General features: G+C 63.7%; 1 protein-coding gene across 25 annotated transcripts in view; it reads right to left on the minus strand.

Moving 5' to 3' along the window:
• Positions 1–12,812, minus strand: part of PASK (PAS domain containing serine/threonine kinase) — a 30,537-nt gene extending 17,725 nt beyond the window's left edge. For 4 of the 25 annotated variants that reach the window (XR_014830326.1, XR_014830324.1, XM_085000781.1 and 1 more), the window contains exons 1-9: positions 12,713–12,812; positions 8,924–9,169; positions 7,372–7,604; positions 6,748–6,918; positions 5,974–6,114; positions 5,282–5,416; positions 4,122–4,382; positions 3,204–3,372; positions 1,420–1,546 (exon numbers count right to left, since the gene is read on the minus strand). Coding sequence is in view for 17 of the 25 variants with exons in the window: in XM_085000781.1 (XP_084856907.1) it covers positions 1,420–1,546; positions 3,204–3,372; positions 4,122–4,382; positions 5,282–5,416; positions 5,974–6,114; positions 6,748–6,918; positions 7,372–7,604; positions 8,924–9,116 (1,430 nt within the window). In the remaining 8 variants the exon portion in view is untranslated. Of the gene's footprint in view, positions 1–1,419; positions 1,547–3,203; positions 3,373–4,121; positions 4,383–5,281; positions 5,417–5,973; positions 6,115–6,747; positions 6,919–7,345; positions 7,605–8,923; positions 9,170–10,046; positions 10,288–10,477; positions 10,519–10,809; positions 11,018–11,114; positions 11,588–11,761; positions 12,017–12,150 lie in introns of those variants that run through there. The other 21 variants (XR_014830320.1, XR_014830325.1, XM_085000780.1 and 18 more) reach the window with 12 other exon arrangements.
• Positions 12,813–12,915: the final 103 nt, after the last annotated feature.

The following is a 12,915-nucleotide window of genomic DNA, read 5'->3' on the forward strand; positions in this document are numbered from 1 at the left end:
CATAAAGAGGCGCCTTGACGGCCGCGAGCGGAGCACAGAGGGGCGGCAGGGCGCCCTGGACGCCGAGGGCGCGCGGACCGCAGCGGCTAGCCCGAAGCACCGGTGCTCGGCTCCGGCCGAGAGACCAGCCCGGAGCCCGTCCCCCGGTGCCGCGCGGCCTCCGAGGCTCAGCAGGGGCGGGGACAAGCAGCCCAAAGCGGACGGTGAGCGGCGCCGCAGCCGCTGAGAACCGCGAGCACACACACCGGGATCGGCTCCCAGGAAGAGCGGCCACCGGCTCCTCCGGGGGAGCATCCTTGTCGCGCAGCCACGTCCCAGAAAACGAAGCCTGTGCTGCGCGCACGTCTGCGTCACGCGCTTAACGCACGTGCCTGCGGAGGGGTCCCGAAGGAGGGCGCTGCTGGCGGGGGGCAGGGGGGGTTCTCGCGGAAGCTGCGGGGGTCACGGGGCCTTTGCTGTTCACTTAGCCAAGTCAGTCAGTACTTGCTCAGTACCTGGTACTAAGTAACACACCCATCCGCGTGTCCCACAGCTAGAGCCCGACCTCAGGAGACTGCGACAGCCCGCGTGTGGGGAGCACACCCCACACAACCGGGAGCAGAAGCGGCCGGAGGTGAGGAGGGCACAGGTCAGGCTCTGCCCGCAGGGCGGTGGGGACATGCGGGGACTGGGAGGGGAAAGGCCCCCAAGGTGGGCACGTGACTGGACGCCATGTGTCCCAGAGACGTTTTTAAAAAGAGAAACCAGTTCCCGCCGTGGCGCAGTGGTTAACGAATCCGACTAGGAACCATGAGGTGGCGGGTTCGATCCCTGCCCTTGCTCCGTGGGTTAAAGATCTGGCATTGCCGTGAGCTGTGGTGGAGGTTGCAGACGCGGCTCGGATCCCACCTTGCTGTGGCTCTGGCGTAGGCTGGTGGCTACAGCTCCAATTCGACCCCTAGCCTGGGAACCTCCATGTGCCACGGGAGCAGCCCTAGAAATGGCAAAACGACAAAAAAAGAAAATTAAAAAGAGAAACTGTCGGAAACACACCCAGATGCCGTGCACGGCGGGCCTGTGATAGCCGAGCAAGGGGGCCTTCTGCTCCTCTAAGCTTCCTGTACGTATGTCCTCAAATCCTCTAAAGAGAACACTTCACTGTTTAAAACCACAGACTCAAATGCTCTCCAAACTGAGAAAACCACACTTCCATCAGTTCCCGGGAACCTACCTAAACACGTCCTTACGCATAAAACAGCGCCCGTCTCTCAGGGGCTGCCAGGGACCAGGCCGGCGACACAGGAGAAGCAGCGCATCAAGAGGGACGGGGGCCAGCATGGCCGCGGTCATCACCAAGGACGGAGCACCTCTGCAGGGCACGCCTCCCTGCCCCCGGCCTCGCCTTCCGCACGCCTGCACCCCCCTCGACCAAGCACCTACCCCAGCGTGGGCAGCGCCTGCAGGGCGGCGGTGGGGGGGCGGCCTCCGGCGTCCGCATGGGCCCAGGCCCCCGGGGAAGCGCCTCGGCTCTGCGCTGCGTCTGTGGTCTCCGCGTCCTCCCCTGGATCTAGCAGGGAGGGCAGAAGAGAGTGTAAAACAACCTCCTCACTCCCGTGACTCGAGAGCCGGGTGAGGGGCCGACCTGGCCTCGGTGCTGTCGGCCCCACGGCCACAGCACGTCCCGGATGCACAGCCCCCGACGCCACAGGCACCGGGTCCCCCTGCTTCATCCTGGGCCCATGTCAGCTGCCTCCCCCAAGCTTCAGGAGGCCAGAAGCACCTGTCAGCCTACAAAGGCCCAGGACAGCACAGGTTCCACGGCCAGAGGAGGGACTGTCCTTGCTAGAGCCCGGACCCGGGAGGCTCTCAGAAAAAATCCTGCACCAAGCCCCCCACACACACACCCCAGCTGACGGGAATGGGCGGGCCGGACGGGCAGCACTGTCAACTCGCGCCCAGAAACACTTCCCCAGATGCGCCCTGGGGACAGAGGGCCAGAACTTTAGTGACCCCCACCCCCCACACACACATGCACTGGGGAGAACTGGGAGTTGTGGAAATAGAGGAAAGCAAATATATCAGTGGTAGAGAAAAAAACCTTGAAAAAAAAGAGTCTTTGCAGACAGAAAAACCCAGAAACAGCAACAGAAAGCCCACATTAAGAAAAGGGGTGAGAGAGGCAAGATCCTAACAAAGCATCCTTTAAAGCAAACCAGTGCCATTAAACGGCTAATGTCCCCAAAGTGCCACTGGGGGGCGTGAGCCGTGCCTCCCAGCCACAGGCGTGGGTCACACACGGTGTGGGGGGGAGGATGCGGGGGCCAGAAGACTGGGCACTGCCCAACAGTCAGACCCTGGACAGGCACACTTTCCCTCAGCGACTGTGTCAAACCCACTTACACAGCCTCCACACACGCCCTCAGGTGACACACCACGGGCACAGAGCTGCGGGCACCTGGGGGGGGGGGGCATGAGCCAGGCTCTGTCCCCAGGGACTCCAGCATGAGCTACGTGCTGTGCCTACAACCACACGGCATGGGGCTCAGGGTGTCTGTTGGAATAACTTCAAATGTTAAGCTAAAAGTACTGGAAATAGGAGTTCTCGCTGTGGCTCAGCAGTAAAGAACCCAACCAGCATCCGTGAGGACGCAGGCAGGTTCAATCCCTGACCTCGCTCGGTGGGTTAAGGATCTGGCATTGCTGTGAGCTGTGGTGTGAGTCACGGTCATGGCTCAGATCCTGCATGGCTGTGGCTGTGGTGCAGGCCGGCAGCTGCAGCTCTGATTTAACCCCTGTGCTGGGAACTTCCATGCACCACGGGTGCGGCCATAAAAAAAGAAAAGGAAAGAAAAGAACTGGAAATAAACTAAACAAACAATGCTGACTGTCTAACCCAGGGATCAGTTGGAGATGCCACATCAGTTTCACCTTCGGCTGCAGGTAAAGCTACGGAGACTCACTCGCAGAAGAGAGGGCTGGGGACCCAGCCACAGGCCCAAGGGACTCACCTGGGGGCTTCTTCCTCCGCTCTGCGCTGACACGTCCCCGACACCCACGCAAATGTCCCATCCCCCGGGGAACACTGAAGGCCCATGAGAGAGAGGGGGGAACACCAAACCCACCCAAACAGGCGCCCCACAATGGCCACCCCGCGGGCCTGCCCACGCCCCCAACCTCCAGCCCATCCCCCCGTAGGCTGGGGGGGCCGGGCGGCCAGGTCTCACCCTTGGCTGTGCCGGCAGGGTCCCAGCCCTGCAGGAGGTCCCTGCTCGCCTCCCCGAGCCCCCTCTGGCTGCCGGCGCTCAGGCAGGGGGCCAGGTCCGGCAGCGGTAAGGAGCCGTCACAGGCCAGGTCCATGCCGCGGTAGAAACCAGGAATCAGGACGGTGATGTTCTAGAAAACGCAGGCGCAGGTGCGCTTCAGAGCCAGAGACTCCGCCCCAGCCCGGGACCACCCCTCCTTCCGTGCCGGGCAGAGGATGCGCACGCAGGAGCAAGTCTCTGGACAAGGTCAGGAAGGACCCCGGGTCAACCCCCTTCTGGCAGACCCCAAGCCCCTCTGACGCGTGGCAGGGAAATCGTAAACTGTCCCTGAAAGGACCCAGTGTCCCCAGCGCTCCTGTGGAAAGCCCTTGCCCAGACATCATTCTAGCTGTGTTTTCATTAACTTCAGCGGAACTCGGTCTGACTTCACTCAATTAAAACTTCGCTCCCTTCCTTGCACCGACATCTAGGAGCCAGACCCGATGGGCATGGAGCAGGGCAGAGGAGGCACTCGGGTGTCAGCCCCTTCTTCCTGCGGGGCCCCTCCCGGGAACCCAGGAGGCCTGCTGGGACCACCCCAGGGGGCCACCCTCAGGCTGCCTGAGAGGCTCGCCTGCCCTCAGGGCCCGGCCCAGTCCGAGGAAGACAGTTACAGAAACACCTTCCTCCAACCCTGACTCACAGCAGGCCCAGGACAGTCGGAGGAGGTGGGGACAAGCCCTGGACCGCAGGCCTGAGGCTGACGCGCGGGCCCTGGGGCTCAGCCCCTCCCTCCCCTGGGGGAGCACAAGGCACCCAGGCTCGGGGCTGCCCCCCCCCCACAGGATCCGGAGAAGCAGGCGCAGGCAGGGAGGGCCCCCCGCCCGCCCCGCGGCGCACCTTGCCCAGGAGCTCGGCCTTCCCGTAGCCGAAGAGCATCAGCGCGAAGTTGTGGTTGATGCCGCAGATGGTCCCGTCCGGCAGGAGGGTGATGAGCCCGCTGATGGTGGAGAACACCCAGACGGACGCCCGGTAGCCCCCGCCGGGGGCCGCCACCCCGTCTGCGGCCTCCTGGCTGCGGGGCTGCGCCTTCAGCTTCAAGCTCAGAGGGAAGGTGGTGCCATCCTTGGCTCTCCCCACAGACCTCTGAATCCTGAGGCTCTGAAAGAGACACGCCCCTGGGCTGCACCTCCTGGGCCGAGCTTCAATCTGAATCCAGCCATGCCCGGCGGGCAGCATCCCCAGAACACCTAGCTGCCCACGCGGCTCTTCCTCCCCCACGTTCAGAGTCGGGCATGAGAGGCTGCTAAACGGTCCCTAGAGTGGCCACAGCCCCCAAGGCTCCCACAGCTGAGGGGCCACGGGTCCTACCGCTTTGGGACAGAACAGAGGACCCAGAGAGTCAAGTGCAGAGCAGAGGCTTCCGGCTGAGCTGAAGAGCGGATAAACAGCAAAGCACCAGCTCAGAGGGTTCAGCTCGCAGCCGAAGGCCAGCGGGTGAGCTGGCGTCTCCTGCCTCCTGCAGCAGCCGAGCCGACTGCAGCCCGACTCGGCCATCAGTCTGGCCTTGCAGGTGGCTGACATCAGGAGGGTTCCAGGAAGTGCGCTCCCCCGGGTGGAGGCTCCATACCCAGGAGCTGGGAGCATCCAGCTGATGACGGAACCCCGGCCCCAGACCCCCAACTGCCTCTCAAGCTGCCGCCGGAACCTCATCTATCAGACCCGCGGTCCCCCCTGCCCGGGGGAGACCTGCCACCAGCCCATCCCCCCTGCTCCCCTCGGCCCCCAGACTGCTCCATAAAGAGTCGGGGCAGAAGCTCAGGGAGAGGATGGAGGGGGCAGGGCTGGGCAGCCAGGAGCCACAAGGGCTCTGACCCTGGCCACGACTCCAGCGCCCAGAGAGCTCTGAGCAGGCCCTGTTCCATCCTGCCATGGAGGGGCCACTCCTGCTGTCAGGAACCCCAGCTTCTATCCCCAGGTCACGGATTTGGGTCTAAGAATTTGAGGGTCACCAGATAAACAGGCTCCAGCGGCCACACGGTGCAGGGGGGAGGTCCTACCTCGGGGACCTGCTCGCCGGGAGGCGGCAGCTGCACGGAAGGAATCAGGTCTGCGAGGTGCTGCCCGACCACCGCCTCCGGGGATGCGAACCCATGCAGGTGGGCAAAGAGAGCGTCGCAGGACGTCACGGCTCCCTTGGAGGAAAAGCCAGCCTTGGAAGCGCTGCGATGACCGTCTCTCGCAGGGCAGCTTCAAACCTCCCTGAACCTCGTCTCCAGGCTGAGGGCGGGGTCCTCGGTGCGAGCTCCCTGTCCGAGGCCCGGGGGCCAAAGAGGAGCCTCCCTGGGAAGGCCGCCCTCCCCCGCAGAGCTCCTGGGGGTTCCTGAGGCTTCTGCAGAGGCCAGCTAAGAGCGGGCCCGCCGCCTGCCACCCGGCCAGCCTTCACTCCCACTGCCTGCGTGTCAGCCCCCAGGCTGAGGGACGCACAGGCGACACTGGATGGGAGCGAGAGAGCAGTGCTGGGAGGGTCAGGGCTACAGCCCGCTCTTACAGGGGAGGAGACAGAGCCTCGGGGAGGCTGGGGTCCTTGCCGAGGGCACGCTAGGGCTGGGGGGCCGCTGGGGGCAAACCCTCCAGACCCCGTGCCCTCCTGCTGCCCAAAGGCCCAGGGGAGGACAGAGCTTGCTGAAGCGCTGGCAGAGGTGATGTGTGGCAAAGCCACGTGCCGCTGAGAAACCGATGACAAACTCACATCGCTCTGGAAAGCCACCCAGGCCGAGAGCCTCTCCACGGGCTCCAGCACGACCACGCGGCAGAGGCTGCACGCCTGCCTCATCCTCTTCATCCACACGGAGACCGGGATCTTGTCCCCGCCGCGGCTCACGACATCCACCTGCGGGCACAGACCGGCTCAGCCCGGCCAAGGCGCTCGGCGCCCCGACCTCTGCTCGCCTGCGTCGGCCTCGGAAGTGAACCGGAGTGTGAATGAGGCTTCCGGCACGCAGCCTCACACCTCGGCGGGAAGGTTCCGTCAGAGGAGGAGACGCTTCCACCCTCAGGTTCACAGTGACGTGGGGGTGGTATCGCAGGACACCGAGGCGACTGAGTGTTCGCATTTTCTTCCAGGTGGTCAGCCTCTCAGCCGGGTGATTCTGGGGGTGGCCGACCCTGTCTAAGCCGTTTCGGGGCCTGAGGCCCAAGGCTCAGCATCTACCACGCAGTTCAGCCCGTCAGCATCCCGGTTGGACACACGCGGGGAGGCCCAGAGCTCCCGCGAAACCTTGCGGTCCCAGGGCCCCTCTGAGACCGCCAAGAGGGCCAAGCTGGAGACGCACACGGGGCACGAGAGAATCAGGAGGCTTGTCGGGAACCGGCGTGCCTGCGGTGCCCCCGGGGCAGGTCCGGCCTCCGCCCTCGTCAAGGAGTGCTGGGCTGACGGCAGCCCCGATTCTGTTTCTAGGAGGCCTCCTGCCCGCCGCAGTGACAGGGACCATGACCCGCCGGCAGCCCAGAGGCCCGCACTCACCACCATGCCAAACACGACGGCGGCGTGGCCATCGGCCTCCACGTGCTCCTCGCTGAGGGCTTCCACCACGTGGGAGTCCGGCTTCAGGAAGAAGCGCGTGAGTTTCTGGCCAATTAGGTCGTGGCTGCTGTACCCCAGGAGCTGGCAAGCTTTGTCATTGGCCACTAGGATCTGAGGGTCACGGGGGGGGGCACGCAGGTCACAGTGGGCACAGCCCAGAGACCTGTCCTCCCCACTGGGTCCTGCAGTGTCTCAACCGCCGGAAAACAAGAACCCCCAGCGGGTGGTGCCGCAGAAGCCATACCTCCTGCCCATGTGACGGTGGCGGCCGTTGGCACATAGACACCCACTATGCAAACACACCGAACTCAAAACACTGCATATCCAGCCCTGTTTCAGCCGAGCCAAGGCTCCAGCCAACACGAGCCTCCGCCTCAATGGAGGACCCCCCCCTGCTGCAGGCGGAGGCACAGGGAGGTCCCCAAACCCCTATTTCTCGCTACCCTCCGGGTAGCACCAAGTGTCTCCCTAACTGCACCTAAAACACTCAAGCTCCTCTCTTTGAGGTTACAGGTTGGAGGCAAGACCCCAAACTCACGCTGGGTCACAAAGCGCAGCACACACCTCGGTGGTCTTGGCGTTGACAGTGAAAATGGCCTTGTTGGGATTGCACACGGGGGCCGGGAACAGCGGCGCCGACCACCCTGAGGGCAAGCCCCGCAGCAGGGAGCAGCAGGACGCACTGCCCAGGGGGCTGGCTAGGTCCACCTGCTCCGGGGCGGCCGGGCAGTGCAGTTTGCTCGTGCAGAGGTTTTGGGCAGCCAGTGATGACAGACAGTAGGAGCTCCATCCGTCTTCTGGAAAGCAGAGCAAGGGATGCTTTAGCATTCATGCAGCTAAAACACACAAAGCACACAGCCCTCACCTCTAACTCCTGCAAGGGATCCACAGGTGAAACTGACCCGCAGCGCTGACTCGCAGGCTGGGTGTGCATCCGAACCGTGCCCAGGGCCCACCTGGACGACCACCAGGTGGTCGAAGTGCTGAGGGACCCACCCTCCACCCAGGCCTGCCTCCTCCCCTCTCCCTCACCCTGCTCAATGTCCGCTCCATCCTGGAGCTCAAATCCAAACAAGCCACCGTGACTCCTCCCTCCCTGCCCTCCGAGCCCCCAGAGAGGGTTCCCAGCTTCCTCAGTTAACGGGACCCCTCCCCCCAACTGTTCTGAGGCTAGAAACCACACGGCCATCTGCCCTGGCCCTCCTGCCCCAAGCAGCCAGCCCAAGCTCAGTTCAACCCACCCTCATGCCTTGGGACGGGTGCTAAGACGCCCACTCTGCCTCTGTCCCCATCTCTCCCTGGCCAAGGCCCCTGGCTGGAACCTGGGCTCCCCAAAGGGGGTGGGCCGCCAGCCTCGCACACTCACAAGGCCACTCCCGCGGCGTTGGCCCCCTGGACACAGCCAGCCCCCCGTCCTCCTCTCCCTTCCTGACACCAGGGCCCATCTCCCTCCCCTTTCCTCCAGCCCCAGCCATCTCTCCACTGTCCTAGCAGGCTTCCCCAGGGGCCGGGGCTGCCCAGCTTCCAGCAGGCACCTGCTGCCTCCCAGGGGCCCCTCCAACGAGGAGCCACCAGGCAGAGCAACACCGTCCCCCCCACCCCACCCCACCCCCTGCTGGCTATGGGCCCTGCAGCCATCAGCTGACTCAGAGAAGGAACGAGGGTGGGGGGCAGCGGCACCCCCATTTCTCAGCCCACTCCGGCCCCTCGTCTGCCTCCAGGAGGAAAGCACGAGCCTCAGCACATCCGTCAGCACATTTAGAAGCAAACACACAGGACCGCGTCGGCTTTGCTGCAGCCCTGCCAGCAGTGCGGAGCCTCAGGCCCGAGCTAGAATCCCGGCCCTGAGCTAGAATCCCGGCCCTGAGCTAGAATCCCGGCCCTGAGCTAGAATCCCGGCCCTGAGCCAGAATCCTGGCCCGGGAACCTGCAGGCCAAAAAGAGAGTTTCACACCCGTGAATCTCAGCAGCACAAATGCAGCAGGAGGGGGGTCCCACAGGCACCACCCACACGAAGACTCTTCTCGGCAAGGGCAGAGCAAGCAGAGGGAGCCCAGCAGGCCCAGCCTCCCCACACAACGCGCCTGCTCGCCCCGGCGACACGCGGGGCTGTTACCCGAGAGTGCCATCCTGCTCTGGCAGAGCTTCGACAGCCCATTCCTCCTGCTCAGGTGTCTGCGGGCCGCGGACAGGGACTTGCTGGGCTCAGAGGTGGTCTGCGCAGCCAGGTCCTCCGGGGGTGCCGGCACGGAGAGGCCGCCCGGGCGCCTGTGGTCCTCCTCCAGGGCTGGGGAGCTTCTGTCCTCCATCAGGAGCTGGGGGGACAGCCGTCCAGCCGAAAACGAGGCGCACCGATCAGCGTCTGCGATGCAGGAGCAAAGGCCGTTGAGCAACTAACCCCGCTTGAGGCTGAGTTAAGCTCAGGCCACAAAGACCTCCTGGGTCAGAGCCCACAGCGCAGGCCCTCCTGCCGACCAGAGAAGGGCGGGTGGGGACAAAGAAGGGAATCGGGGAGCCAGAAGCGAGCGGGATGGAGCCGAGGAGGAGGCGTGGGCTGCAGGTCAGGAAGAAAGCATCGGAGGCCACAAGGACCCGCTCAGCCTCGGCCTTCCCCAGACCTGGGGGTCAGGCCAGCTGCACCCAGAATCATACACAGAGCCTCCGACAAAAGATGCCTGGGCTGAGTCAGGAGGGGGCCCGGCACTGCGGGGCTGTTTTGGTTTCTGACTTTTTACTGTTACACACCTGCGGATTCGCATGCAGACATAAGAAAACCACACAGAAGAGCTCCACGTGTTCTTGGCCAAGTCTCCCAACAGTGACGCCTCACACCAGGACACAGATCCACTGCTGGGAGGCCCAGGCCAGGAGCCTTGGTGGAGGTGGCCAGGGCCATGTGCCCACAGAGCCCGCCCCCCCGCTCCAGAGCACCCCAGAGCTCCCGGCCCCCCTCTTGGGCCCACACAGTCTTCTTCCTGTCATCGGTTCTCGCCCACAGACCCAGGGAATGGCCAAGGAGCAGCTCTGGCTCCAACGATGAGAAGGCAGAGGTCAACCAAACTTCCTGGCAGGCGGGGCTGCCCGCCCAGCATGGCACAGACCTGGTGGCTGGCCCTTCCCATGCCAGCCCATTCCAGCACAGAACCCAGCGGAGGCCGGCCCAACAGTCTGGGCCTGGCTTCAAAGTCGTTTCAAAGACGCATCAGGACAGGAGGACAGTCAGGGCCTTTCACAGTTACCGGTTTGTGGGCCGGACTCGTGATTCTGCATATGCAGCGACAACAAGACAGGGTCTCTGGTTCGTTTAGGAGAAAACTGTAAAGGCTTTCCGTACGGCCCGGGCGGGAGTTCTCTTAAACAAGATACCAAAAGCTCTGGCTGTAAGAAAGGTAAATCTAATGTGAAAGCTGAAAACACCTGTTCCCAAGAAATACCACAGAGAAGATGAAACGTCATAATTTGGAAAAAATATTTGACACGTACATAAGCAGAGAGTTAATATTCAGGATAGTTTAAAAGGTAAACAATTTCAAATATAAAAAAATTTTAAGACACACACAGCCTAGTAGCAAAACAGAAAAAAGAGAGAGAGAGGCCTGGATTAAGAGGGCAAAGTGGAAGGAAGGATCTGAGCCCCCCTCCACCCAAGGCGCCCCAGTTACCCCCTTACAGAGCAGCCACCTCGGGAAAGAGCTGGAACACCTGCCACAACTGAAAACACAAAGAAGGAACCACAACCACGCAGAGGAGGAGGGGCAGAGATTCAGCGCCGTCAGGACCCCACCCCTAGGTCAGGGACCCAAAATTGGGTGGAATTTCACAACAGCAGAGGTTCTCCCCCGGAGTAAGGGGTCCACGTCCCCCATCGGGCTGCCCAGCCTCGGGGTCCTGAACCAGCAAGACAAGCCCCCAAGCGTGTCTGGCTTGAAAACCAGCAGGCTTTACGTCCCGCACAACTGGAGGGTCGCAGGAAACGGCGACCCTGCTCTCGTGGCCGTGCACCTCATCTCACTCGCTCTGAAATCCAGCACCAAGGCGGTGGTTTCAAAGGAGCCTCGGTCAACCCACTCGTTGATCCTAGAGAGCCTCCCGGAAAGGCAGCTGGGATTCGCCCCCGCTGGGACCCTGGCTGCAACCATTTCTGCAACCTTGCTCCACAGTGCTGACACCAGGGCTGGCAGGCACCATTCTGGAAGCCTCCCCCGGTCTCTAAGCACCCAGGGTTGGGCCCAGCCCACCAATGTGCCCACAGTAACCTCACCAGGCTGGGCCTCCCAGCCAGCTGGGCTGGGGCCAGTTCCACATACCAGCAATGCTGGGCCTCAGCTCCACCTCGACGCAAGAGCACACACAGCCCACATAGGGAACAGCCTGAAGCATCTGGCTCTGGGGGCCGCAGAGGAGCGCGCTGCTGAGCCCACAGAACCCCTCCGACAAAAGCCCACTGCCCCAGGGCTGAGGGGCATAACCAAACGACCTCATACAAAGAGATAACCACAGAGATTAGGCAAAATGAGAAGATGGCGGAAAATGTTCCAAATGAAAGAGCAAGAACCAAACTAAGCGAAGACAAGTCATCTAAGCGATAGGAGAGCCCAAGGTAACGATCACAGATGTCAGGAGAACAGGTGAGCGCCGTGAGAACGTCCAGAGTTACAAGGCACACGGAAGAAGCAATGAGAACGAAAGAATACAGCAACTGAAAAATACACTAGAAGGGATCAACGGTAGGAACTCTCTGGTGGTCTAGCCAGTTAAGGATGCGGCGTTGTCACTGCCCGGAATCGGGTTCGACCCCTGACCCGGGAACTTCCGCGTGCGGTGCGCGCGGCCAGAAAGAAAAAAAAGGCGCGGGTGAGCAGGTTGAAGACAAAGGCCAGAGAGGTAGCGGGCTCACGCTTTCACCCCGCGCTGCGCGGAAGAGCTCCGTGCCGCGCGTTCTCCCGGGGCCCACCTTCCAGCGGGGACGAGGGCACCCAGCCCCTCCGAGGGTGAGGATAGTGCGGGGGGCGTGTGGCCCCAGGACCTGCCGCGGCGCGGATGGCGGCAAACGGCCGCAAGGCGGCAAGCGGGCCTCCAGCCGGCCGGACCGCACGGAGGGAAGGCGGGCGGCGCGGGGCGCGGGCCGGCTCTCAGCGCACGCTTCTCACCGAAGGCCGGAGAGTCACCCGCCGAGTTCGCTTCACCCGCCAAGAAGGAACCGATCCGCGCCTCCTGCCCCGCCAGCCAATGGCAGGGCGGCCGGCGCCAAACGGCAGTCCCCACGGGCCAACCCCTGGCGCCGGTGGGCGGGACCCAGCGAGCGAGCCGAGACGCGCGCGACAACGGTTGCTAGGGACGCACCGGAGGCCTACGGCGCCTCGGAGGAGCCAAAGGGGCTGCGCCTCCACCTGCGCAGTCCGCGGACGCCGTGCTTCTGGCCTCAGGATTGAGGCGGTGAACAGAGCGGAGCTTGCCTCCCACAGGCGTCGGCCTGAAGGCAGGGCGCGCAAGGCGGCTCCTTCACGGCCCATGCTGCCTGCGGGGCCGGGGACTGACGGCGCTGTGGGGCCCGCAGTGGCTGGGTCGGCGTCCCGGGCCCCGACCTGCTCTCCAACCCCGCGTGCGGAAGGTCCCGGCTCCGGAACGAGTACAGGCGCACTGAGCTGTGCGTTAGCTGGAAGCGGCCCCTTCACACGGGCCAACTCCGCGCAGCGACGTTGGGACAAAGTCTGCCCATTGTGCAGACGCAGCCACTGAGACCCAGCGGGGCCGGTTCGCACTCGATTGACCCTCACTTTGCAGCCCCACGCAGGGACCCGCCCCTCCGTATCCAGCCACCAGCCCACGAGCGCGGATCGCCTCCCAGACTCCTCCCGCTCGCCTGCAGGCTCAGCTCCATGCGTCCGGCCCCGACTGCACCTGCCTTTTTCCCGCTCCTCGCTTCCAGAGCCTCCCCGGCACTAATCAGCTGCCTGCCGGGAGGTGAGGCTGGCTGCGGGGGGGCTGAGGATGGGCGCGGCCTCGCAGGAGGACTACAACTCCCATGAGACTCTGGGGCCGCGCAAAGCGCGTGGGACTCCATTGGCTGGGAAAGCTCTGAGCTGGGAGCCCTGATTGGCTGAGGGG

Source organism: Sus scrofa, chromosome 15, assembly GCF_054392235.1.
Source record: "Sus scrofa isolate SSC_HxYL_T2T_F1_AM1 chromosome 15, Sscrofa_HxYL_maternal_Yorkshire_Landrace_v2.0, whole genome shotgun sequence".
NCBI classification, from domain to species: domain Eukaryota; kingdom Metazoa; phylum Chordata; class Mammalia; order Artiodactyla; family Suidae; genus Sus; species Sus scrofa.